The sequence below is a fragment of the Pundamilia nyererei genome, unplaced genomic scaffold, assembly GCF_000239375.1.
Source record: "Pundamilia nyererei isolate P.nyererei 1_Seehausen unplaced genomic scaffold, PunNye1.0 scaffold00070, whole genome shotgun sequence".
Lineage (NCBI taxonomy): Eukaryota > Metazoa > Chordata > Actinopteri > Cichliformes > Cichlidae > Pundamilia > Pundamilia nyererei.
Window position 1 is genome coordinate 805570 of NW_005187471.1, and position 23556 is coordinate 829125.

At 41.1% G+C, this 23556-nt stretch overlaps 2 protein-coding genes across 2 annotated transcripts in view; both read left to right on the top strand.

Moving 5' to 3' along the window:
• The window catches only part of cdan1 (codanin 1), a 13289-nt gene extending 8773 nt beyond the window's left edge, over nucleotides 1-4516 (top strand). The window contains exons 23-28 of the mRNA XM_005736578.1: nucleotides 1565-1788; nucleotides 2021-2128; nucleotides 2228-2291; nucleotides 2404-2615; nucleotides 3334-3441; nucleotides 3565-4516. Coding sequence (XP_005736635.1) covers nucleotides 1565-1788; nucleotides 2021-2128; nucleotides 2228-2291; nucleotides 2404-2615; nucleotides 3334-3441; nucleotides 3565-3687 — 839 coding nt within the window. The 3' untranslated portion in view covers nucleotides 3688-4516. The remainder of the gene's footprint in view (nucleotides 1-1564; nucleotides 1789-2020; nucleotides 2129-2227; nucleotides 2292-2403; nucleotides 2616-3333; nucleotides 3442-3564) is intronic.
• A 276-nt stretch (nucleotides 4517-4792) lies between these two features.
• stard9 (StAR-related lipid transfer (START) domain containing 9) overlaps nucleotides 4793-23556 on the top strand; it is a 36833-nt gene continuing 18069 nt past the window's right edge. Inside the window, exons 1-14 of the mRNA XM_005736579.1 lie at nucleotides 4793-4977; nucleotides 7160-7229; nucleotides 9850-9966; nucleotides 19192-19308; nucleotides 19499-19531; nucleotides 19657-19718; nucleotides 20474-20586; nucleotides 21713-21855; nucleotides 22011-22078; nucleotides 22274-22371; nucleotides 22505-22711; nucleotides 22862-22959; nucleotides 23050-23127; nucleotides 23417-23494. Of these exons, the coding sequence (XP_005736636.1) occupies nucleotides 4931-4977; nucleotides 7160-7229; nucleotides 9850-9966; nucleotides 19192-19308; nucleotides 19499-19531; nucleotides 19657-19718; nucleotides 20474-20586; nucleotides 21713-21855; nucleotides 22011-22078; nucleotides 22274-22371; nucleotides 22505-22711; nucleotides 22862-22959; nucleotides 23050-23127; nucleotides 23417-23494 (1329 nt within the window). The 5' untranslated portion in view covers nucleotides 4793-4930. The remainder of the gene's footprint in view (nucleotides 4978-7159; nucleotides 7230-9849; nucleotides 9967-19191; nucleotides 19309-19498; nucleotides 19532-19656; nucleotides 19719-20473; nucleotides 20587-21712; nucleotides 21856-22010; nucleotides 22079-22273; nucleotides 22372-22504; nucleotides 22712-22861; nucleotides 22960-23049; nucleotides 23128-23416; nucleotides 23495-23556) is intronic.

Here is a 23556-nt window from a genome sequence, read left to right on the forward strand (position 1 = left end):
TATTTACCTGCCGCATTAACGGGAGAGGACGTGCAAACGTTACCGCTGCTGCTGGGTTGAGATTCACGAGTCCGGAGCGGAATTAAAAACACGACATTCATTTAAGGTCATCGTGTGTTTTGTGAGCAAATGCTTTTGCATATTCGTAGTGTTTCCTCCCTTAATTGAAATATCTACTTTGCAAGTATTGCAAGTTGCCCTGTTGTCATCCGTTCTCGTAAAGTGTGACCAAACTTTTCAGCGTTTGAGCCGCTTGGGCGCCGTGTTTCCTGCCAGTTTTGCAACTTCGGCCAACGAAGTTGCAAAACGTTCCGCAACGTGGTGACGTAATTCGGGGCGACTAGAATCGATAAGGGAATCGTTTGCAAAAATGGCAAACAACTCCAAGGAATTGAAACAATGGGAACCGGTTCTCAACAAGAACTGGTTTTCGTACCCATCCCTAGAGGCATTTATACACTTGTGTTTAATTTGATGGCGGCAACATGGGGGTATGGCAGCTGGGGCGCAGGGAGCAAAAGGCTGGGAAAGTGAGTGGTATTGAAAAGGACACGCCTGGAAGAAAATCTTTCAACCTAATAGGTTAACTGAGATTGACCTTTGGACCCTCAGACAGCACTGCATTTAAAACCGGTATGATTCTTGAGTTTAGGAAGAGTTCCAGAAAACATTACGTGGGGAATTGTTTACAGACAGGTGGACCTCGAGCAAGCCTTCTCGAAGAAGCCATATGTGAATATAATCCAGAGAACATTTTGTCTTCTCTGAGCCAAAGCTAATTTAAAATGGACTGAGGCAAAGTGGAAAACTGTTGTGTGGTCAGATGGATTAAAATTGCAATGAGGAGAAGCGAGGGAGCATCCAGTTTGTCATTAGTGCTCAGTTCCAAAGGCTGGATCTCTGTTGGTTATGGGGGTGCATTAGTGTCCATGGATTTTGCAGCTTGCACAGCTGGAAAGGCACCATCAGTGCTGAAAAGTACATACAGGTACATCAGTCCCAGGTAGGAGATGGGGTTGATGAACTGTTTTTAAAATATGATGCACAGTGATTACGTGGCCCTATCCAAACTTTTTTTGGAGACTTAGGCCTGCCACCCAATTCAAATGACTTTTTTTTTTTTTTTTTTCTTAAATGATACATTTTTACAAATTCAAACAATTTCTTCCATTTTTCTTTTTCAAATGTTTTATTTTGAATAAAATTTCGGTTTATAAGATTTGCAAGTCTTTGTGTTTTTGTTTAACTTTTTAAAAACAGTTTTGGGAAGTCCCCACTGGAACATGAATGCATTGATTGCTTTGATCTGGTGAATGAATGTAAATGAATGAAAGGCTGAATTTTATGGCAGGGCAGTAGTTTTGCAAGCTTTTTGTGCTCGACTTAGGCCTGTTTTACTACTAACTAAGCCTCCAGACTAAAGCGTACAAAAACATTGAACTGACCTCAAACTCTCTGTGATGCCGGTATTATTTTAAGAACATAATTTCCATTGTAGATGAGAGAAGCACTCTCAGGATATCTAATTTCCATTAATTTCTCATTATAATTCTCTCTTATAAAGCACTCGTAAGACGGGAGTGGAAGAGCAGGTATGACCGCGTGATGAAGGCTCTTGGTAGTCCACCTGCTCCAGACTCTGATGTGGACAGAACTGTGGCTGAGCTGGTCCCTCAGGAAAAGTCACAAACTCCCAAGAGGAAACAAGGAAGTGAGAGAGTGGTGTCCTGTCCTCCCCACTGTGACCACAGTGCTTCACTGCCCTCTGACATCATCGTTGAAATGAAGGTATTTTTATTTATTTTTTTTGTGTTAGTACTTTGTTCAGCAGTGCTTTGTAATAACAACATTTCATTTGTGATTCTTTTCTCTTTTTTCCCCCCCACTATGTCACACAGTTTACTGTTAAATCATGAGTGTGCCTCACCAGAATGTTAGAAAGTCCATGTAATAAATAAGATCTTAAATATGTAAAAGTCAACCATATGTCTGAACTCAAAGGGTTTAATTTTTAATGTAGGAACTGCTGAGCATCGCTGTTGGCCCGAGGACGGATAAGGAGCTGCCGACTGGCTCTCAGCTCCTAACACTGCTGCAAAAAGTGGGAGAAACATTATCCTGCAGAAAGGTGCGTCAGAGAGAGACGAGTGTCATAAAATTACACCGAATTTACTGATGAGTCGTTTCCCAGTGTTAATTACAGTCTTCCTTCTTTTTTCTTGCTTAGTTTTTGAATGTACTGTCAGAGCAGATGCTTCTGAACTGTAGTGTCCTACTGGCCTGCAAACTGGGTGAGATTTTAAGTGTTTAACTCTCATCATTCAAAATTGCTCTGCTTCTTAAATGCAAACATTATGAAACGTCCTTGACAGACCTGAGAATGTGTTCTGTGTATCTGTTCAGTGTCGGCAGAGCTCCCGGTGCTGCCTCTGTCAGAGTGCAGCGGACGTGGCGGGGATGCTGTTGGTAATGGTTCAGGGTCAGAGCCTCCTGTCACAGCGCTGCTGGAGCAGCTCGCTGAGCTGTGGGAGAAAGACAGCTGTTCCTCCGCCCCCATCCACCTGCTCTTTACCCCACTTACAGTCACCGCTGTGCTGAAGGCCAGCGACACAGAGGTATGAATGATATAGATGTATTAATGATCATAATATGACAGTCAAATTGAACATATATCAAACTTGTTATACATGTCCTTGGATAGATCCTAAAAAAAACATTATAGATTGAGGTGTGCAACACACATTGTTTTATTTTTTTTTCCTTTTCAATTTCAATGTGTTAAAAATCTACAAGACTGAACAGTGTCGGCAAAATGGAACAGTTCTGTTGATGTTTCTTTTCTTGAAAGTTTCTTTACTATAAATTGTTCAAACCTACTCGCCTAAACACTTATAGCATGTTTATACTGGATGGAGACTTTATTTATTTATTTATTTCCTTCCTGGATTCTTCTTCTTTGACTTATTTTCACTGCTTCTCCAGTGGATTTTAATACTCCTCCTGCTTTCCAGTCTGTCTGCTTTCTAGAGTAAACAGACTGGAAACAAGGCCGAGGGGAATGACATGTGAAACGGTCCCTGTCTTGAATTGAAAGATTTGGCCTCCAGCATTCTCCATCATTTTGAATTCTTCCTCTTTTCTTCTTTTTTTTTATTTTTTTATTTTTGTTCAGTTCTGTCAGGCCCAGTGTTCCTTAAACAGTTTTATTTATATACATATTTAAAAATGTAACCTTTTTCTATAACCTCTAATTATTTAATTTAAAGTCATTTGACACTGAAATCTCTAATTTTCTGCAAATGTTTTTATTATTTTTGTTGTTGTGTTTTTTAGAGGAAGAACTACCGGTTTGTAATTGGAAGACTGGTGGACAGAGGGTTATTGAGTGAAGAAGAGGTCAAATCCCATTGGAAGAAGCTAACAGAACTGGCCTTACCTGTGGTGAAGCTTCATTTTCTTGTCATCTTGTATAGCTTTGGAATTATTTCTTAATACTAATGATCTGACCTCTGGCTTTTTCTGCTCTCTTGTTCTAATTTTCTTGTCATTTTTTTTTCTCTTTAGGAGCAGATAGCGAATTTTCAGCTGAAGTTAAAGACCGTGAAACCCGTCTCACCTCTGGCTGAGTTACAAAGCCACATGGACATTCTGCAGGTCTCACATCAGACAGTAGAGGGAGCTACATGACAGCAATAGTACTATCCAGTTTCCCCGCCGCAATTGTGTTTTCGCCACAGTGTTTAATGTAACATCTGCTTGTGTTGTTCAAGAGGTACACAGTTCTGAGTGACTTCTTTTTGCTGACTAGCTTTCTGCTTCACAGACCGTCAAAGAGAGTCAACAGTCAGCTTTTGCAAGCCTCAGGCTTAGGTTCTGTAGCTGCAAACCGAGAACTAAGGTGCCAAGTAGAACCAGAAAACCCCGTCAGTCAGGGGTAGCATCTATGGACCACACAATCTCATCTTAGATCCAAAGGAATTTCCTGCAGGCAAACCTGGATTGATGCTTGTGTCTTTAGGCAAACAATAAACAAAAGATCGAGACGATGCATAGTTTGGAGTCATAGTAGATTCACACTTAAGACTGAAGAAGACTGGGCAATGAAATGGGGAATTTTTGCATTTAAAAAAAAAAAAAATTGCGTAATTAATATTTATCACGTAAAATCTATAACAAATACTACAAGTTTCAAAATTAGAAAAGTCACGTTTGTGTAAGACACATTGTTGTCTTCATTTCAGTATAGCACTTTCACTCTGCTGTTGACCGCTTCACTAGTGACTGCGTTTCTTTCATAAATGCAAGCATTTGTGATCATGTTTTTGTTCATGTTGAACAAGCGCCCTACTCCCTGCTGCTTTTAAACTGATATTCTTTTTAATGTTGCCGCATAGTTTAAATTCTAAATGACAACGATGTATTCAGATTTAAGTGCTTATTGTGTATTGTCATGTTTGCAATGAGTAACATACAATTTCGTAATGAAAAAGAAAATAAAGTTTATCAGCTTGAATAATCTGCAGATTTTTGGAGGGTGTTTTTAATCAATGTGAAACTCAATTTAAAGACCTTTTGAAATGTAGAGAAATTTAAATAATAACAGACATGCAAAAAAAAAAAAGGATTTGAATGTGGCTAAAAGGGAGGAGTATCCAGCAGCATCCCCTCCCTCTCCTTCCATGTCTGCCCTGCAGGAAGTTTCACTTCTCTGCTGAGACTTTTGGAGACGTTCGGATTCTCGATCAGAAGTCGGGAGATGGCTTGAACAAGAGCGGGGGGGGGGGGCTTACCGGACAACTTTGCCCCACTGTATTGGAGAAATATGAAGCGATGTTCACCATGCTCACATTAAAACCGTTATTTTACACCAAGTCCGACTTGGACAGCTGCTGAGTTGCGTGTAAAACCCCTCAAAACAACAACACACATCATGGCAAACGTAAAAGTTGCGATTCGAGTCCGACCTCTCAACGCGAGGTAAGTTCCCGAGTTAGCTTATCCAGCTAATACAACATAATTTAATAGTTTATTATTGTTGTGTTATTGCTTCTTTGTGTCTCGAGTGCTGCTACCAGTATTTAAAACCATGCAATGTTGCCTGCTTCTTGGTGTGTTCAACAAGGCGTTATACTTCGTATGTTGCCCTCTTTTGCTTCTATTTTGTCCGTTTTGCTGCTTTAAATCGAAATCGAGCGTTAAACTAGCTCGTTAGCTAGCTCAGTACAATGCCGTGGTTTAAGTGAGTGGTGCACATGTTGAATGATGACAACTGTGGCTGTCAGGGGTGCTGCCTACTAAATCAGCCTGTGTAGAGCTGAGTAGTAGTAGTAGAAAAATGCAGGAAATATGTCTAAATTCAGGCAGGAAGTGAATGAATTACATTTCTGACTGACCCCTGCTTAAAGCCTCGTTTCGTGGCTTTTAGCTACAATCATATAAGTCATTATATTCCATTATGTCTGACAGTGTTATGCATATTCCATACAAAAACCTTTTTCACTTTGATCACATGGAAATGTGATGCATATTTTTTTAAGGCATTTGTTACCTTAAACAAGGCAGGAAAGTTGGAATGAACACGTTGGTTTGGTTTAATTTTCCGCTTTATGTTTAGGTGGGAAGATTTTGTTACATTTTATAGCGCTATGAAATCTGCTGGAACTACCAAAAACACGCCAGGAGGTTTTAAAAGCTGCCATTTACATCAACAGGAAATTGCTACAGTATGTTAAATGCAGTTTGTTATTTTGAGGGGGTCTGGAGAAACACTTCAGACAAGTTCCATGGTAGTATATTTAATTATTTTGAACTCTGGCTGGGTTGCTTAACCTCAGAGGCCACTACAGTACCCTAACAAAGCATTATTCAGGCTATGAAAGGCTGGACAATGATTCTTTCAGCTGGTCTTCCTGGTGTTTTACATAACAAAAGAATTTCTTATATTAAATGTTCACTGTCATGCAAATCTGTCCTTCCTGATTTGGGATTCTGACACCCTCATTTTGCTCATCGCTTTGAAGGATGTATTTCCTTCCTCTATATATTTGAATAAGGACCTGCTGTGGAACAGAGATAACATTTACACCAGCCAGGTCTGCATTCTTCATTCGACCTTGCATTTGAGCGTGTTGCTCTTCTGTTTTAGTTGACCGGCAGGATTCAGTAGGTGCCCCTGACAATGTGGGCAACAGCTCACATATGCAAACAAACAAACAAAACAAAACATGTCAGCCTATCTGAGCTCATCTTAAGTTTGTTTCAAAACACGTTTTTGTGCAAGGTTTACTGTTTCCCAGTCCCCAACCACCTCATGTACACGCTGTTTAGAGCCTGAGATTGAAGGTTGGTGGTTTTGGGTTGGGCCGCTGCTGGGGTTGGCAAAATGAGTCCCACGTGGTGAAGCACAGGGGGATGATTTACAACAGCCGCCTCGTGTGTCCCTAGCCCACCACAGAGATGGAGCTAGATGCCACTGCAGGCAGCATTTGCCATCATTATCACTCCTGGAGATCGAAATCCTCTCAGCTTCGTATTGTGATTGCCTTCAGTTTTGCTTGTGTTGCATCAGATTTGCTTGGTCCAGCTGCTGAAGCACACACATACACATACAGCGCACACAACGGATGACACAGTGGTCTTGATTACGCTCACAGAACCCTTGTGTGCTCTCTGGACTTTGTGGAAACGGCTCCAGCTGCATCTCAGACAAAGTTTTTGCGGAGCATGTCGGGGTCTGTTTTCATTTGAATCTGGGACTGGTCAGTGGTGCACTTGTGTTGCAATTTCATGGATCACATGCGCACACACACACAATTCATTGTGTTAATTGTCATGTGATGGCCTCAAGGCGAGTGGAGCCAGCGTAAATTTATCTCGACACTCTCTGAATTATATCAGCTGCAGCAAAAGAGGATTTTTAAAACCGATTTGAAACAGTGTATAGGATGATTATACAGCTTCTGAATTTAGAGTGAAAATGTTCTTAAAGCTCTGTCTGGTTTGCATTTGAGGTGTGAGATCCTGGTCAGTACTGATAGCATCCCGTAGGGCCATTTCTCTCTAGTGGAAGCATCAACCTTCTCAGTTGTTACCCACACCTAATAATAATAATAATAATAATAATAATAAGCATACTTTTTTTTTCTTTTCTTACTCACAGGGAGAGCGCAGATGGAGGAAGGCTAGCTGTTCGGGTGGAGGATAAGTTTGTGAAGATCCGAAACGTGAAGGTGAGTAGTCCTGTATACAAGTGTGACAGAATGGGAGTTGCACATAGCAACAACAGGATGTTTACAGGCTTCGTTCAACTTTTCCCCCCTCCTTTAAGCTGCTTCTGTTTGTTGTACAGTATGTGTTGAGCTCACACACACACACACACACACACACACACACACACACACACACACACACACACACACACACAGCATAGCGACCCTTCCTGTCGAACACATGCAGTCTGAGCCCTCGGTGCACAAATATAAACAACAGCGCAACTACGTCATACTTCAGATACCTCCCAAACATCTCCAAGAAGAAACTGTAAAAGATAAAAACACCATACAGTAGCTTTACTGTTAAATTAGGGGGGTTTATGTGAATCTGGCATGTGGCTGGAGTTATTATTCGAGGTTTCATTGAAGTTCTTGACATTTGGAACTAATTATTTTGTGAGCTTACAGTCCTGTAAGCTGATACTTTCACCACATTACCAACCTGCTGTGTCATATAGCTGAGTAGGCATGTCTGATTGGTTGAGCTGCATTGCCTGCAGACAGTCTAATGCTGTCTCTACAGCTTCAGTATGGAAAATGTTACACTTTATTTCTGATTTGGAATATCTGTATGAGCTAATATAGAAGTGAGAAAGCTCTATTTAAAGGGTCTAGCCTGTGGAAACAACAGCGATTATTATGATTCAAAATGATAAAGGACTTTCAGCTTGAAACCAGTTTTGAAACTCACATTTAATCTTAAAGAAATGCTTCTCTTTATTTGCATTTTGTTTTAAATGCATGCTTTCAGGAAGAAGGTTTGGGGGTGGACTAGAGAATCTGTTGCACATGATGTGACAGGAGACAAACCACATATGGCCTCCCTCTGCCTTGGAAAGGGATCGTGAACCCACGGCTCTTGCAGATCTCATGGGAATAATTATTTATGGAAACTGGGACAGTTTTGGAGCGTCTGAGACAGAAATAATAAAGACTGGATTTCAGTCGCAGTAAACAGCAAGTGAAACAACCTATAAAGACCTGCTGAAATTAGCCTGTGTAAAACAAGAAAGAAGTAAAGAATAATGTTTTACAAGTTGTCAGGTTTCTTTAATATAAGTGGTTGGAGCTTTGTCGTTCAGGAGATTTGCCAGGGGCTGGTGTTGCTCTTAGTTCATCCCTCACACTACAAGTTCATTGTCCGTTTCCTCACAGTGCACAGGGGTTAAGTAGTCATGCTTTCAGGCAACCCAATTGCTGTGAACAAAATTGAATCCCAGGGCTTAGTGCTGCCTAATGCTGCAGTCAGTAAACGATTACTTACACAGATGATAGAGTGGGCTACACCTACAAGACTCTTTTTCCAGCCCCCTTCTTGGTGCTTTTTTTTTTTTTAACCAGCTGTAGTTGTGCTGTATTACAATGGAATCTGATCTGAACAAATGTAAACACAACATGTAATGTCAGCAACTTTCTCAATCTATTTATCAGTTCATCCCAACAAGGACTACTTTCACCTAGAACAGCAGAAAGAAAAAATAACCTTCCTCAAAGCCACTATGTGTTCAGATATAATCTTTTATAATAATAGTAACATGCTATCTTATATACAGTACTGTGCAAAAATCCTGACAACCCCTGATTCATATTTTGCTAGGAAAAAAACATTAAATAGATGCAGTGATTTATTAAAACATGTACTCATGTAAATGAAGATACAGTATATAAGGCAGAAACAGGGTTTGTGCAATTCTAACGAACTAACGAAGTCAATATTTAGACTGATCACGTTTATTCATCAACAAACCCAGAACACTCTCGGGAAAGCTTTCTTGTCATTACTTTTAAGTAGTCTTTGTGACATTTAAAGCACTGGTTAGAAAATGGTCGGACTTATGTACTGGAGTGAAAATGATTGAAAACGCAGCCCTTCAGATAGCTGGCTGTACCAAGGCCCAGTATAAGAAAATATAATGAGCTTAGTAGGTCTACTTTAAGTTAAATGATATAATGACATAAATATAATTATTACCTTTTCAACCACAGGCAAAATATTAGATTGGGAAATTAAGTGCAAGAACAATAATAAAACACAAATGTTATCATGAGCAGATGTAGCAGAGACTCATTGGATCCCCAGTAAATTGTAATGATTTTTTTATTTTACATTGCAGGCAGTGACTTAGAAGCATTGTTCAGGGGCTGGACTTTTCCAGTGCAGTTGTTACGCACGAGTGAATGCAAACGCTGCTGTGCTGTCTTTCCTCAGTTCAGGATTCACTTGCAGTAAGCAGAAAGTTGTGCAGTGTTAATGCACTGTGGCAAAGAAAGAACTGGAGTAGGAGTAAGCCTGTTGCTAATGAATGGAAAAAGCTTGCTTGCAATTCCACACTGTTGTTTAGAGCCTCATAAACAATGTCCATAGTACTCACTTCATGACTGGGATGTTTGGTTTCATTTTCTTGTTTTTTCATGTTATTAAAAGCATGCACGCTGTAAAGTCTGTCACTATGCTTATTTGTATAAGGTAGAATTTAGTACTTACTGGCCGTGCTGCTTTACTGTGGTAAGCATTGTTACTTATGTATCTTAAATGTAGACTAATTATATGTCTTACACTTTTATCTCCTTCCTAAAGTTGGATGGACGGACAGAAGGAGCTGTAGATTCCAGGGAGAAGCTTCTGGAATTTTGTTTTGACTACTGCTACTGGTCGGTGGATCGCGCAGACCCTCACTATGCATCGCAGGAGGAGGTAATGACCTAACTCAATGTGATTATGATACTCACCGCAAATAACATGGTATCCTAAGTCATTATTTTTACAAAGGTGGTTGCTCACTGACTTATTGGTGGTAGTTATTTATGTTGTAAGCATCTACACAGTATATTAAAACACCAGAGTCTATGTCTATCATTTAGCCTCAAACATAACCTTTCTGTAATGTTAAGCCTGCAGTTCAGACCTTTAAATCCACAATCAAAATTTAACCAAACAGAATGCTCTAAAATTCTTGAATATATTACTTTTGAATGCAGTCTAATAGATAAAAATATCCATGTATTTTTGGTGAACAGGATCTGGTTTGATGTGTAGTTGTTTGCACTGCAGCATTGCCCAAAGCTGTTTCTTGTTTTCGTGCCATATTACATGCACTATTGTGGGTGGGCACTGTGTGTGCGCTGATCCAAGTTTTGGCCACAAGTTGACTCTGGGCAAACCGAATCTCCAAAAGAAGAACCCAGAGGAAGCACGGTCCTTGTAGACAAACCACAACAAGAAGGGTGTGTGTTGTTTTCTATGTTTTTACACAGACGGCCACTCGGGGGACGTGATATCAGCTCCATCTGTTACCCTGCAGTCTCTTTGCCTCAGAAATGGCATGGCTAGAGTCGGCTTGCTTTTCATGTCCTGACTGTGACTGGGTGATTAGATATCTTCGCACTGCTTTGATTGGAGAGTGTTACTGGAATCTGAGATGGGCTTGAGATTAAGACGAGGTAGTGCTCATTTTTCAAGGAAATTTCCTCATATGGATTTTTCTTATTACACATAGGATTGTCTCATTATGAATTTCTTTTTCCGTCACGTTTTACTTAGCGCAAAAGCTTAACAAAAAAACCTTTGGTTTTAGAGCCAGTCCACTTATTCTGTCCTTTGTTAATGGGGTTTCCTTCTCTGCCACGCCCTCTGTGCTGCACTCCACTCTTGTCAGTACTGCTTTTGTATGTGTTTGAGAAAGACTGGGTTGTGCCGATGGCCCACACACTGCACAGAACTATAGACAACACAACACTTCTTCCTGTCTCTGCTTCTGGCTTTATCCGCTTGTGTCCTCAGCGGAATCGTGTCCAGTCACAGTGGCCTGAAGACATTCCTCTGATGGCCTGGTGTGGGAGAAAGGGCACCAGTGATGGACTGAGCTGCTGGATTTAAATCTGACCTCCTTTCCAGAACTAGAATCCAAAGCATTGTCTCCTCAATAGATTATGTATATCGTCATGTCAGCTGCTTACTGATCAGACATTATAGTTGAAAATGTTTAAACTGAGGGTTTCTCTGATGGATTTGATGACACAAGGCCTGATGTAAAAAGGAGAAAAGACTGATTGCATGCTGCAGGGCAAGAACCATGATTAATGGCGCATTGCCAGGTAGACTTACATGTTCAGAAACCAGTCGTAACTATGTTACCAAACAAACTGGCAACCGAACTTTGCAACAATGCCCTGTTGTGCTACCTCATTTAACTGCCATTACATTTTGGTCATTGCTCCAACGTCACCCCTATGGATTTTGTTGTTTTTGTTTCCTAGCTTAATGAGGTGATGCTATTTTTTGCCAGTGCTGGATTTCTCATAGTTTCTACTCAAGCAAATTATATTTTTGCATACTTTACTTTTTTTCATAGCAGGAAAACAGACTTTGCCTTGCATGCAGTGTAGTTCCCAGGAGACTGAGACAATCTGAAACAGTGGGGGAATGAGACATGGAGAAACTGGATCTTAACTCCTGCTTTTCCAGTCCAGCAGGACTATCTCACCACTCCCACCTCCCCTCTCCTCTCCCCATGGATACATGCCTCCTGCTCTGTGCTGTCCACTGTACATGTCCATGCATCACTGATAGTTTACACTAGATGCTTGTGGTGTCTTCCAGCTTCATACACGGTTATAGTGAAGAGTGAAGACAGAAATGTAGTGTCTTATATCTGATTATATCTGATTCTTTTCAATGAGGACTGTTCACAAAAAGTTGACCTTTTAGGTCGGGAGGTTTGGTGTTTAATATTTATGTTTATAGGAGAAGGCTGAGTAGGGAGGAATGAGAATGGCTTTGCCAGGTGATGAAGGGTAAGATTTTGGAAGAGATTTATAATGCGTAATGAAAGCCAGCTGTTTGGCTAATGTAGCAAAACAAGTGGGACTATTTGTCTAAATGGTGCCTTTGTTTTTGGCCTAGATATTAGGCAAACAAATATTATTTCCCCCTTATTTATTACCACAAACCCCTCAGCTTGTTTATTGCTTCTGTCTGTAAGAAACATGGAAGGGAAAAATGAAAGAGAAGCAGCGGATTTGAGTTTGGATAGAGACAAATGGCAAGAGAAAGTGATTAGAGACAAAGAGGGAATGCTGCTGAGGAGGAGGGGATATGGGCCGGGGGTCCGCTGTGCCTCTGCAGCCCCCCAGCTCTCCCCTGCCAAACTCACAGCTGCCTCACTAAGCAATTTTTCACAGTCAAATTTCAGTGTGACAACGTCACTGCTGGGGATTCAGCTCGGAGCACAAGGTTTTCTGTTGATTGCCTAATGGACTCAGATTGCGGGGGCTTTCCCCTCCCTCTCCTCTGTATCTCTGTGACTTTTGTCAGTGTGCTGTGCGATTTAAATATGGCAGCAGTGTTTCTAGGTCTGTGTGTCAGTGGTGCTGCAGAGCGAGGGGAAGAATGGCTTCTCTGTGCATTGGAATAATCCTTCACACGCATGTGAGCAGTCGGCCGAAGGAACAGCCAACAGCCCTCTTCAGGCTGGTTTGAATTATCTACAAACATGGCACCAAATAGACCACATGATGTCAGCATAGAAACCTGAGATCTATGCCATATGGGTGCAGTGTGAGCACCTGTGTTTTATGGATACTCTGCCCTCACTTTTTCTATCAGCGAGGGAAGCAGATGAAAGGAATCATTTACGACAGCGAGTTAAAGTGTGTACATAGAAGCGTACCACAAAGGATGCGGTGAAGTCATTTGAAGACAACTGTAAACTTCAAATGGAGCCTCCTCTCTGTAACATGTTCACTGTGCACACTTTAGTTGCTGTAGAAAGAACCTTGTGTGTGTGTGTGTGTTATTTAAAATGGGACACTTGTTACTGTTTTATTTATAGTAGACATACAACATTGATATGCTAGTGTATTATGAAGTGTGGTGTGAACGTGTGGACCTCTGGAAGAGCAGCTGCTACTCTATAAAAGCTAATGGGGAGCTAACAATATTGGTGTATTTCAAGCCTATCTGTAATGATACTGCATAAGTCTGGTCCCTAGTAAATGCGACTATATACTGAGCCACTCTAACCTACCCATGGGGGATATCACACAAGGCTCCCACCAGTCTGAAGCCTGCAGAAATAATTCCCAGCTTCCCATAAAGATTGTAATATGCAGGTCCACTGTACAGTGTTCTGCTTTGGCCTATTTAACAGCGATATGAGGGGGAGGAGCAGCAAGTCCCCAAACTCTTTCCAGATATGGTTTTATTTATTTGTGTTAAGCCTTGCCTTTGCCACAGTAGTTGCATCAGAAGTCAAGGCAAAATGAAGTGAAATACACTGTTGGAGTGCCCCCTGCCTTCATTTTTCTTCACTTCCCCTCCTCTGCTCTGCTTTTCTTTCCCTGGTGCCCTTCATCATGTGTAGGGATGCCTGAGTAATGAAGAGCAGCCTATCTGTTTGGCCTGCACATCTCTGTCTTTCCCCCTCCCTCTCATACAACCTCTCTGCTCTTCCATGCTAATTTGACCTACAAATTCTGTCCAAGTGTGACAAACGAGAGCGTTGTTGAACTCTGGCCAAACAGCTTCCTCTGTGTCTCTTCTTGCTGCTTGTGATTCAGCCTCTGCTGCCCGTGTCCTCGCGCTCCCTTTTTCCTCTCTGTGATGTTCCCTTTCCCTTTTCTCTCTCTTTCTAATCTAACTCTATAAACCCAGATTCCTTGCAGGAAGGACAAAGATCTCCTGTGACATCTTTTTTTTTTTTTGTTGTTGTCCCATGTCTAAACAAAGGCATTTAGTTTTGCTCAGGGCCCAGCTGTTGTGTTTGTGTAACCCACTTGGAAAGTGTAGGACGGGAACTGAGTGACCCTTATCTCTGCTGCAGCTGTCCACCTCTGGACAGAAAACTGGGAGTAAAACCATTTTCACATGCAGACTCTCAGCTATGCATTGCTGTTGGTGACGCCCCTCTTGCCCGATCCTTTTGGTTGCGTCACACTCGGCTAAAGCAACGAGAAGCCAAAGTTTTAAATGTGGTTAAATGCTTCGCTCTGCTGGCCGTTTGCCATCACCCTTGACGACATTTACACGTATTTACACACAGACACGCTACACATAAATACTTCTCTGAGGTTTAGCGCAAAGCAGGCCACATAAAACCAGACCAGCAGTTGGCACTTCCACAGTGAGCGATTACAGGACTTAACTCATTACAGAGGCATTACTCCATGACTTTTTTTCCCCACCGTATCGCTGTATTTCTGTGCAGGAATCGCTTTTTCGTCAACCTTTCTCACGCACTTCATTTCCTTCCACCACTTTTCCCTTCTAGTTTGTTACCAAGCCACAAACTAGGCTCTGTGTTTGGGAAAAATTAGTTTTGCTCCATGTTTTAAAACAAACTTGAACACAGTATTTGCCAGATCTCTGGCATAAAAAACAGCCAGATTCTTGTTTTACAGATCTGCTCCAGCTTACTTTGATGCGCATGAGGTAACTCAGGATTTTAGGTCTGTTGCTTATATAAACTTTTAGTAGATAGATACTAGACAGGACTCACCACTTGTTTAAAAAAAAGCTGTAGTAAATATCACGTGGCACCATTTTAATGTAACATTTCTTTGCTTAAGTTTCATCATAATTTGAGGCCGCAAATGCATTTTATTAAGAGATAACGGTGTGCACAGTCTATTCTTGCACAACCAAGTGTTTCACTTAGTGCATCCCTGCGTAGCTGGATGATAAAAATAATATTCTGTGATCTGCATTTTAAGTAATGTTTCCTCTGGAGGCTCTGAAGGCAGTTTTTCTCCATATTCTTCTTGATAATGTTTTTTTTTTTTTTCCACACTGAAGAGAGGGATTTAGCTTCTGCTAGATCTGGAGCCCTTCTGCTTTCCTCTTTCCTGCTTACTGTGTTTTGACAGTGACTCTGACCGGTGTTTCCTTCATTTAGAATGAAATCTATATTTTGCTTTTTCATTGTTAGATTGTTTTTCCTCAGAGGGCAACGCTTTTGTCCTTGTTTTGGTTGCTGTTTCGGCAGCCACTTAACTGGTCAGATGCAGACATGGGCGCGTGCACATGCAGCGACCTTCCTGTTCATTGTGGTGTTTAGTTTCTGTCTGTTTTGAGGAGTTGATCAAGCCTGCACATTTGCTGTCGCCTTGGCCTGGAAATTTCAGTCTCCAGGCTATTTCTTTATTCCAGAAATGCCATCTGCCTCATATCTCACCTGCTTTGTTAAGCCAGAAATGCATCCTAATGCTGCAGGGTGTTGCAAACTGGGAAAGTAGGTTGTGACAGAAAGCCATTGTGTTCACTGAAGCAGGTTGAGTACAGTGACACAAATTACAGTTTACTGATTTTAATTTGGTGTGACAATGGCGACAAACAACGGGGCCACTTTAATATTTCCTGACACTGGCTGTTGAGACAAAACTCACACACAATGTTATTGTGTCAAGAAGCTGAATTAAAGTCGAGCTTCTTCTTGTGGTTTTTACAATATATAGTCAACTTTGAATAAAAACAGTACAAATTTCTTGGTAGAAACAGAAAACAATAGTAATGGTTTACTAGACAGTACAGAGACAGTCAGGTTCAAAGGAGCGAAAAGTTAAAGGAAAATTCCTGCTCTTTGTGCTAAGCCTGGAGGGACACTAGGCCTTGTTGTAGAGGCCTTGTTGTAGCCCCCATAGAGTGAATTTAAGAGGGTCAACTTTAACAAGGACTGTATTGATTCTCTGTGTTTGAGAGGGGAGACGTTGTCTGTCTGTTTTTCAATAGCACCGTGAGGACAAGACAGAGGCGGCAGTGCTTTTTGTCTTCATGTTTAAGCCTTCATTCAGCTAAGAGGCAGGGGGTAACACTTGGTGGTCTGCACCCAAGTGGGCTGCACACTTTGGCATTTGTAGGAATGAGAACCGTTATTGAGCTACAGTTGCACAGTTAAGGTGCTTTTACTTTCAAATGATCTCTTTGTATCAAATATTACACTTTACTTTGGCTTTATTCTATTATTTTGATCTTTCTCTGTATACAGTATATCATACTGTATATTAAAAGTCAGTTACAAATTATATTCTTACTATCAAGACCCCAAAAGGTTTTAAGAACAGAAGTTAGCTTAAAGATCTTCTGCACTAAAGATGGTTAAAATCAATTCCTAATTTGGAGGGAAAATTATGATTTAGGTATTTCTACCTGTGTGTCTGTAGAGTGATTTATGAGGCCATTCAGAAAAACCAGCCGTCATGGCAACACTTTTACAAGCTGGATGTGGCTCTTTCTGTACATTTCTTTAAGCTGCATACATTTTCATGGTTTTTATTTCAGAAGTGGCATGTGGTGCTAGTTAATATTTGAAGCAGGTGTTTACTATTTATATAAAAGTTTGACAGTTTGCTTTCTTGCTGTTTTTTTGCTACAATAACACGATATGCTGTTGGTCTCTGCGTGAGCTTCGCTCCATCATGTCAGTGCTAAATATTTTACTTGTCTGAGAAAACCCAAGGCTGTTGAATATTACCACACAACCTCACACAGTCCTAAGAAGAACTAGATGACCACTGAATACATTCAGAGTACTTTCACAAGGCTTGAGTCTTTCACAAGAGTTTTCAGCCACATCCAACTTAAATCTGGCCTTGCAAAATTGTGGGAATAGAGTATACACAGGCTTAACTCCAGGTTCTCGCATATCGTCAAAGCAGTTGGTAGTGTGATACACATGTGTGCACACACACAGGAGGCATGTTAAAAGTATTCCTTGATCTTTGGAGGTTGTGGTAGCTTTGAGAGGAATCCGCCTCTCTTCTCCGTGTACCCACCACCAGTCTCCATGGTCCAAACTTGAGCCTGGGGGCCTGGGAAAGAAAACCCCTCTCTGATCCCAGGGTGTGTTATGGTTTTTGGGGGAGAATGTGCATCTCAGGTCTGGTCTAGCTCAGGTTCCCAATGCCCCCAAAGGTATGTGTTGCTTTTGGACATAGCTTTTGGGTTGCAGCTGAGGCCACATGTCCTCAGAAACGGGTTTATTGATCAGTCGTATACAATAGACAACAATCAAGTGATTTATAATTTGCCCAGTCATTGTTCATCTAACCTGCATGCACATAGTTGTCTGTATAGTACATTTTATAAGTGATAAACAACCACTTTGCTTCATAGAGCCTGTTCCCATAATAGAAGATGTTTGGCTTCGCTAAGAATCATAATAAATATTTGCTGATTCTACACCTCTGTGATGCCAGGCGAAGCTTTTGAGCTTAATTGGTACTAAAGGGTCGAACGCATTCCAATAAAATATCCCCCAAATTCAGGATTCTGACCCCACCATTCACATGTTACAGGAGAAAATGAGATTTGCCAGAAAAGGGAGTGTTTTTCCAGTCTTCTCTTGTCCATATTTGGTGAATCTGTGTGAACTGTAGCCTCAGTATCGTCTTCCTAACTAACAGGAGTGTCACCTGCTGTGGTCTTCTGCTGCTGTAGCCCATCGACTTGAAGGCTCCACATGTTGTGCATTCAGAGATGGTCTTACACATATCTTGACTGTAAAGAGTGATTACAGCATTTGAGTTAGTGTCACCTTCCTAGCTTGAAGACGTCTGGTCATTCTCCTGTGACCTCTGGCCTCAAATACTCGTTGTTTTTGCTTTCCTAGAGAACTCCTGCTCACTGGATGTCTGGTTGTTTTTTTTTTGGTTTTTTTTTTTTACATTATCTGTAAAGCCTCGAGATAGTTTGAACTGGAGCAGGTCCTCTTGACCATGTCTACATGCCTAAATGCATTGGTTTTCTGCACTGTGATTGGCTGCTTAGAGAGCTTGTGTTCAGGAGCAGTTGAATTGGTGTACTGCAACAGGATTTTTCACTTTGTATATGTTTATTGAGTTTAAACAACAACTGAGAAGAGCCCAGCTGCTGAGATAATGTCTTAATTGTTTTTGCACAATAGCCATATGCTCATTGGAAAACAGATTTCTTGTCCATAAATTATGACTGTGTAAGATTAGTATCTTAATAACTGTTGAAAGTTGTCAAGATTAAAATCCTGATTGTTTGCTGTGCTGATCGTAAAGCTCTTTGAGACCTAATCATGATTTATGATTCTATATAAATAGAAATGACTTCACCTCAGTTTATAAGACTTTGTTATTCAACCCTTATTTGGTATTTACTGCCTATTACTCTATGATTTTAAGACGGAGGCTCAACATCCTGGATTACTGTTATATAGTATATCTGTTTAGATTTTCATCTGTTTTGACATAAATGCAAGTAATAAAAAGCTAATTTGTAAAAATGCAAGTTTGGATTGATAGCAAATTTTCCTACACTACTATATCTCTGCTGCAAACACAAAATTATATGACTGCATTTCATTTGCCAGTATAGGTTTCAGGAAAAGTCTTTGTTCTCCTATAAAAATAAGTAGTTGAGATTTGGCCTTGTGCTGGTCATCTGCATGCTCTGGAGCTCAGATGCAGACACAGTAAGAAGGAAAACAAGAGGCCTCAGTTGATTGTTTTAGCGGGGCTTTCCGGGATCCCCTGTCCGAGGACTTTGCTGTTAGTCAAAGTTTATTTTCCTGACCCAGCCATTTTTCAGTCTTTTTGCCCTCACATTTGTTTCTCTTACATCTGCACTCTGCAAAATTGTTTACCTTGAGTATTAGCTGACCTCCATGCTCCCTGCACAAATACATCAGCAGGAAGGAACATTACCTCCCCACCACTGGCCTCATGCCACAGCATTGTGATCAAGAAACCTTAGTGTAAATCTATACTCGTGTAAAACACAACTGCAGTGCAGATCAAGGGCTTTCAGTTACATTGTAAACAACCCAGCAGCCCCTACTTGTTTTATTAAAATAATCTTCGAAGGGATGGAAGGGAGGAATCCAGGTGTGCTTTTTAACTCTGCATACTCTTTGTGCATTTCTGGTTAATTAGTGTGTGTATGTGTTAATTTCTTCAGGTGTTCCAGGACCTGGGTGTGTCGGTACTGTCCGGAGCTTCTGAGGGCTACAATGTGTGCCTGTTTGCTTATGGTCAAACAGGATCTGGAAAGACTTACACCATGATGGGGACGCCGGTGAGGAGAGTCCTGGAATCACTGCACAATATTAGATGCACTTTTTTCATGCCTTAGTTAATATTATAAAGGACATTGAAGGGTCCAGCTCATGCTACGCAGGCAGAAAATGCTTTGTTTTATAAATCTTTCGGTTGTGGCCCACACGTTAATGTTGGTCACTATCTTTTTTTTTTTCAATTTTCTTTAGGACTCCATGGGCTTGACTCCTCGCATTTGTCAGGTAAGGTGGTTGATTAATACTCAACTCAGGTGGCGACACGAATGAAGTGAACATGCTGAACATTCATCTTCCTGAGTATCTAGTATTGTAGGTTGAAGTAACCTGCTGATCTTCTTTCCTCCCAGGGTCTCTTTCAGTCTGAAGACACTTTTTCAGATGGGCAGAACTCAAGCAGAGTGGAGATCAGGTACTTCTTTATTGCAGAGATCTGTGTCTTCTGATTCTAATCAATTTAATTGGGCCTTTTGTTGAAGTTTAATTCAAATTAGACAAGAGTTTATGGTGCAGTTATGCTGAAAAACTGTAGCCAGCAAAATTAAAACTGGATTCCTTTCTGTTTTAATTTCTCTGGGAAAATTTGTTCATTTTAAGCTCTTCCTGCCTTTCACTCATAAATGTTAAATGGACTTGCACGTCAGTGGAGACGGAGCGCCAGGCTGGAAAGACTTTGGGTTCAGTGTCTTCTCCAAGGACACTTTGGTTTGCGGAGGGGCCAAGGATCAAAGTACTAACCCTGCCATTAGTGGACACCTGAGTACACGCCACTTGAGCCAAAGCTGCCAATTGTATGGTTATTACAAGGAAAAATACAGGGTTTTTTTACAATTTGAAGATTACAATCTCTCTAGCATACACACTGTTTCCCAGTTATTTGATTTGCTAAGCAGTTTAAAACACTGCCCGGGTAGCCATGATTACTACCTGGCTGAACTACAGCCAGCTTTTATTGTGTTTTCTAAGCTCTCAAAAAATAGAGCAGAAATAAAAACCTCAGAAGAGTAAAATTTAAGACATAGACATACAGATAATGAATGGAGTAGATTTAGCTAGACATGTGGTGTGCATCTAAGTGACGTTAGGGATATAAAAGACTTTAAGCTAAACTTATATTGAAGCTGATTTTTTTTAAACCTCTGCCTCCTTATTTCTCTGTCCTTGCAGCTTCTTGGAGATCTATAACGAGCGTGTAAGAGATCTGCTGAAGGGAGGAGAGCAGAAGAAGAAAGCCACACTGAGAGTTAGAGAACATCCTGAGAAAGGACCCTATGTACAAGGTGAGTTTTCATTCCTTTCCACTGCTAGACAGAAGAATGATAAATCTACATTAAAAACCCCTAAAATCAAGATGAACAGATTGCATTACAATGTTTAAAACATGACGTAGCAGTTCCAGGTGATGATGCACTAAATGTTGATCTAACGGACCAGCTTCAAGGAGACACAAATCCCTTTGGGATTGCATCAGGAAGGGCATCCGGTGCAAAAAATCTCCCAAATTAAACAGACAGTGACCCCTTGTGAGTAGGGGAGCAGCCAAAAGTATCTTGCATGAATGCACACTCAAGTAGAAGTCAGAAAAAATTCTCTAAGATGTCTTGTTTGTGTTGTTTACAAGTTACAAGTCTTCTTCTGTTTTTGATTTAGTTTTAGTCACATCTATTTTTAGTTGTTAGATTCCTGTTGCTTCTTTTATTTCACCTTTTCTCTTTTCCCCTTCATCTCTTCATCTTTTCCCTCTCGTTCCCTCCATTTCTTTCTCTCCTTGTCATCCGCCGGACTCTCCGTATTCAGAGCCCCACATCCACTCATTGTCTGTATCAGGAGAAATCCCACTTGGCCAGAGGAAGTGAAGTCATTTCCTTGTGGTTCCAAGCAGTTCCACACACATCATATCCCATTTAGGTTTTCCAAATTCTACTTCTAATCCCTCAGTGCTTTTCCATCCAAACACTGTTTTGCTGCCACTCCTGTTTTCCTTAAACAATTTAACTCTTTGTATTGACCAGCTTAGAGAAAACAAAGAGGAAGAGGCTAAATGATGAGCCAAGAGGCTCCATGATGATCTGTGTGCACATGTTTAACAGCTTTTTAAGTTGGTGATTCATGCCTGGAAGTAGAGCATTGTTAGAAACTGTTGTTTCTAGATGCTGTGGGAAATATTAAAAAGCACATGGTGGGAGCAAGGATTGATGCATTTCCTGTTTGTGTCTCTTTTTTATACTTCTTTCCTCTTAACATTTTAATCCCTGCAAATAATCAAAGCAGCTTTTTTGTCTCATCTCCATTCAGTTTCATGTTTTTAGAAGTTTTGTATGATGTAGAATAAAAATCGGATTGTGTTCAGTCTTGCTCGGGGTTGACCAATACAAATTATCATTCTCTTTGCGTCCCTCCCATCAGACCTTTCATCACATGTGGTCTCAGACTGCAAACAGGCCATAGACCTTCTGGAGGAAGGCATCGCCAACCGCATCACCGCAGCAACCCACAACCATGATGCCAGCAGCAGATCCCATGCCATCTTTACGATTCAGTACACACAGGTCATCATCTCGCTCAGACTCTGCATGTTGTGCTGTTACTTTTTTCCAGATATTCTCATAATACTCCAGAGTATTGAATTTGTATGACGACTGTATAACTGACCACTGATCAATATGCAGACTTTGGGTTATTTACTTTTGTCTTTTCTCTTTAGGCTATCCTAGAAAACAACCTTCCTTCTGAAACTGTCAGCAAGATTAACCTGGTCGACCTGGCTGGGAGGTGAAAATGTTATTTCCTGCTGTCGTGTGCCCTATTTTTTCTCCTTCAGCATTGTTTAAGCCCAAATCGTTGACAAAAGTGCCCCCTAGTGGATACTGACTCTTGCCCTCAGATTGCTGAACTCCCTATTTCACACATTTTTTAGTCATTTTTTATTGATATGATGTCATACTTTGTTTTTATTGTGTCTACCAGTGAGAGAGCAGATCCCCACTACTGCAGGGATAGACTGACAGAGGGCTCCAACATCAACAAGTCTCTGGTTACTCTAGGCATTGTCATTTCAGCTCTTGGTAAATAAAATGTTTTAGTATTTTTATTTCACTTGAATAAACTTCCACAAAATTCACATCTATTCTCTTGTGTTCTCTCCTGTGCTTGCTTTTTTTGGCACATCCTTCAATCTTTTTGCCACCACCTCCGCAGCTCAGAACTCACAGATGTCAAGCAGCTGCCAGAGTATCAACAGCGTGGCCTCTGAGGGCGATGGTAGCACAGTGGGTAGCCACAGCAGCTCGCTGTCTGGAGGTGGAGGTGGGAGGAGGCACTGCTTCATTCCCTACAGAGACTCAGTCCTGACATGGCTTTTGAAAGACAGTCTGGGTGGAAACTCCAAAACCATTATGATTGCAAGTGAGTTCAAACTGAATGATTCCACAATAAATTTTTATTTTCATATATATTCTAAAACTGTATTTAAGACAACTGACCACCTTATGCCACGTAATGTGAGCGTTAACTGCTGCTGGCTTGTGTGCGTTTCGCGTGTATTTTCTCTTGCAGCGGTCTCACCCTCTGCCAGCAGTTATAACGAGACCCTGAGCACCCTGCGCTATGCTGCCCATGCCAGAAATATTGTCAACAAGCCTCGGGTTAATGAGGTTAGCGGCTGTTTGGAGTCAGATGCCAAGGTTTAATGTTTGATCTAATTGTTTGGATTAGGTTTAACGTGCACTTTGATTTCTGTGCAGGATGCGAATGTTCGGCTGATCAGGGAACTGAGAGAGGAGATTGACAGGCTGAAGAGCATGCTGCTCAGCTTTGAAATGGTATGGTGACCTTTTATCGCTAGAGCGTGTCTCTAACTCTCCCAGGGAGACACTCGGCTGCATTCACTCCCTTAAAAAAAAAATCCTTCTTAGTACTGTAAGGCTTTGTATAAAAGAGATTCTCACATTACACATTTTTCTACCAAATCCTTAATACAGTGTTTTATATCTTGGTGACATTTCTAATCCCCTTAGGTGGTCAGGACTGAATTGCATTGTAATGTCTGTGTGACATTTTCCTTTTGCACAGTATGTTGACTGATCATTTCTTTACTCTCTTGATTGACAGCAACGTAATCCCAGTCCATCCTTGAGTGACGAAAGGGATGGAAATCTTTCTGAAATCGTGCTGCAGAACGAGCTAAAGGTAACGCAGGGTCGACACACATGCTTGCATCTGCCTGTCTGAGTCTTTGACACTTTAAGCAA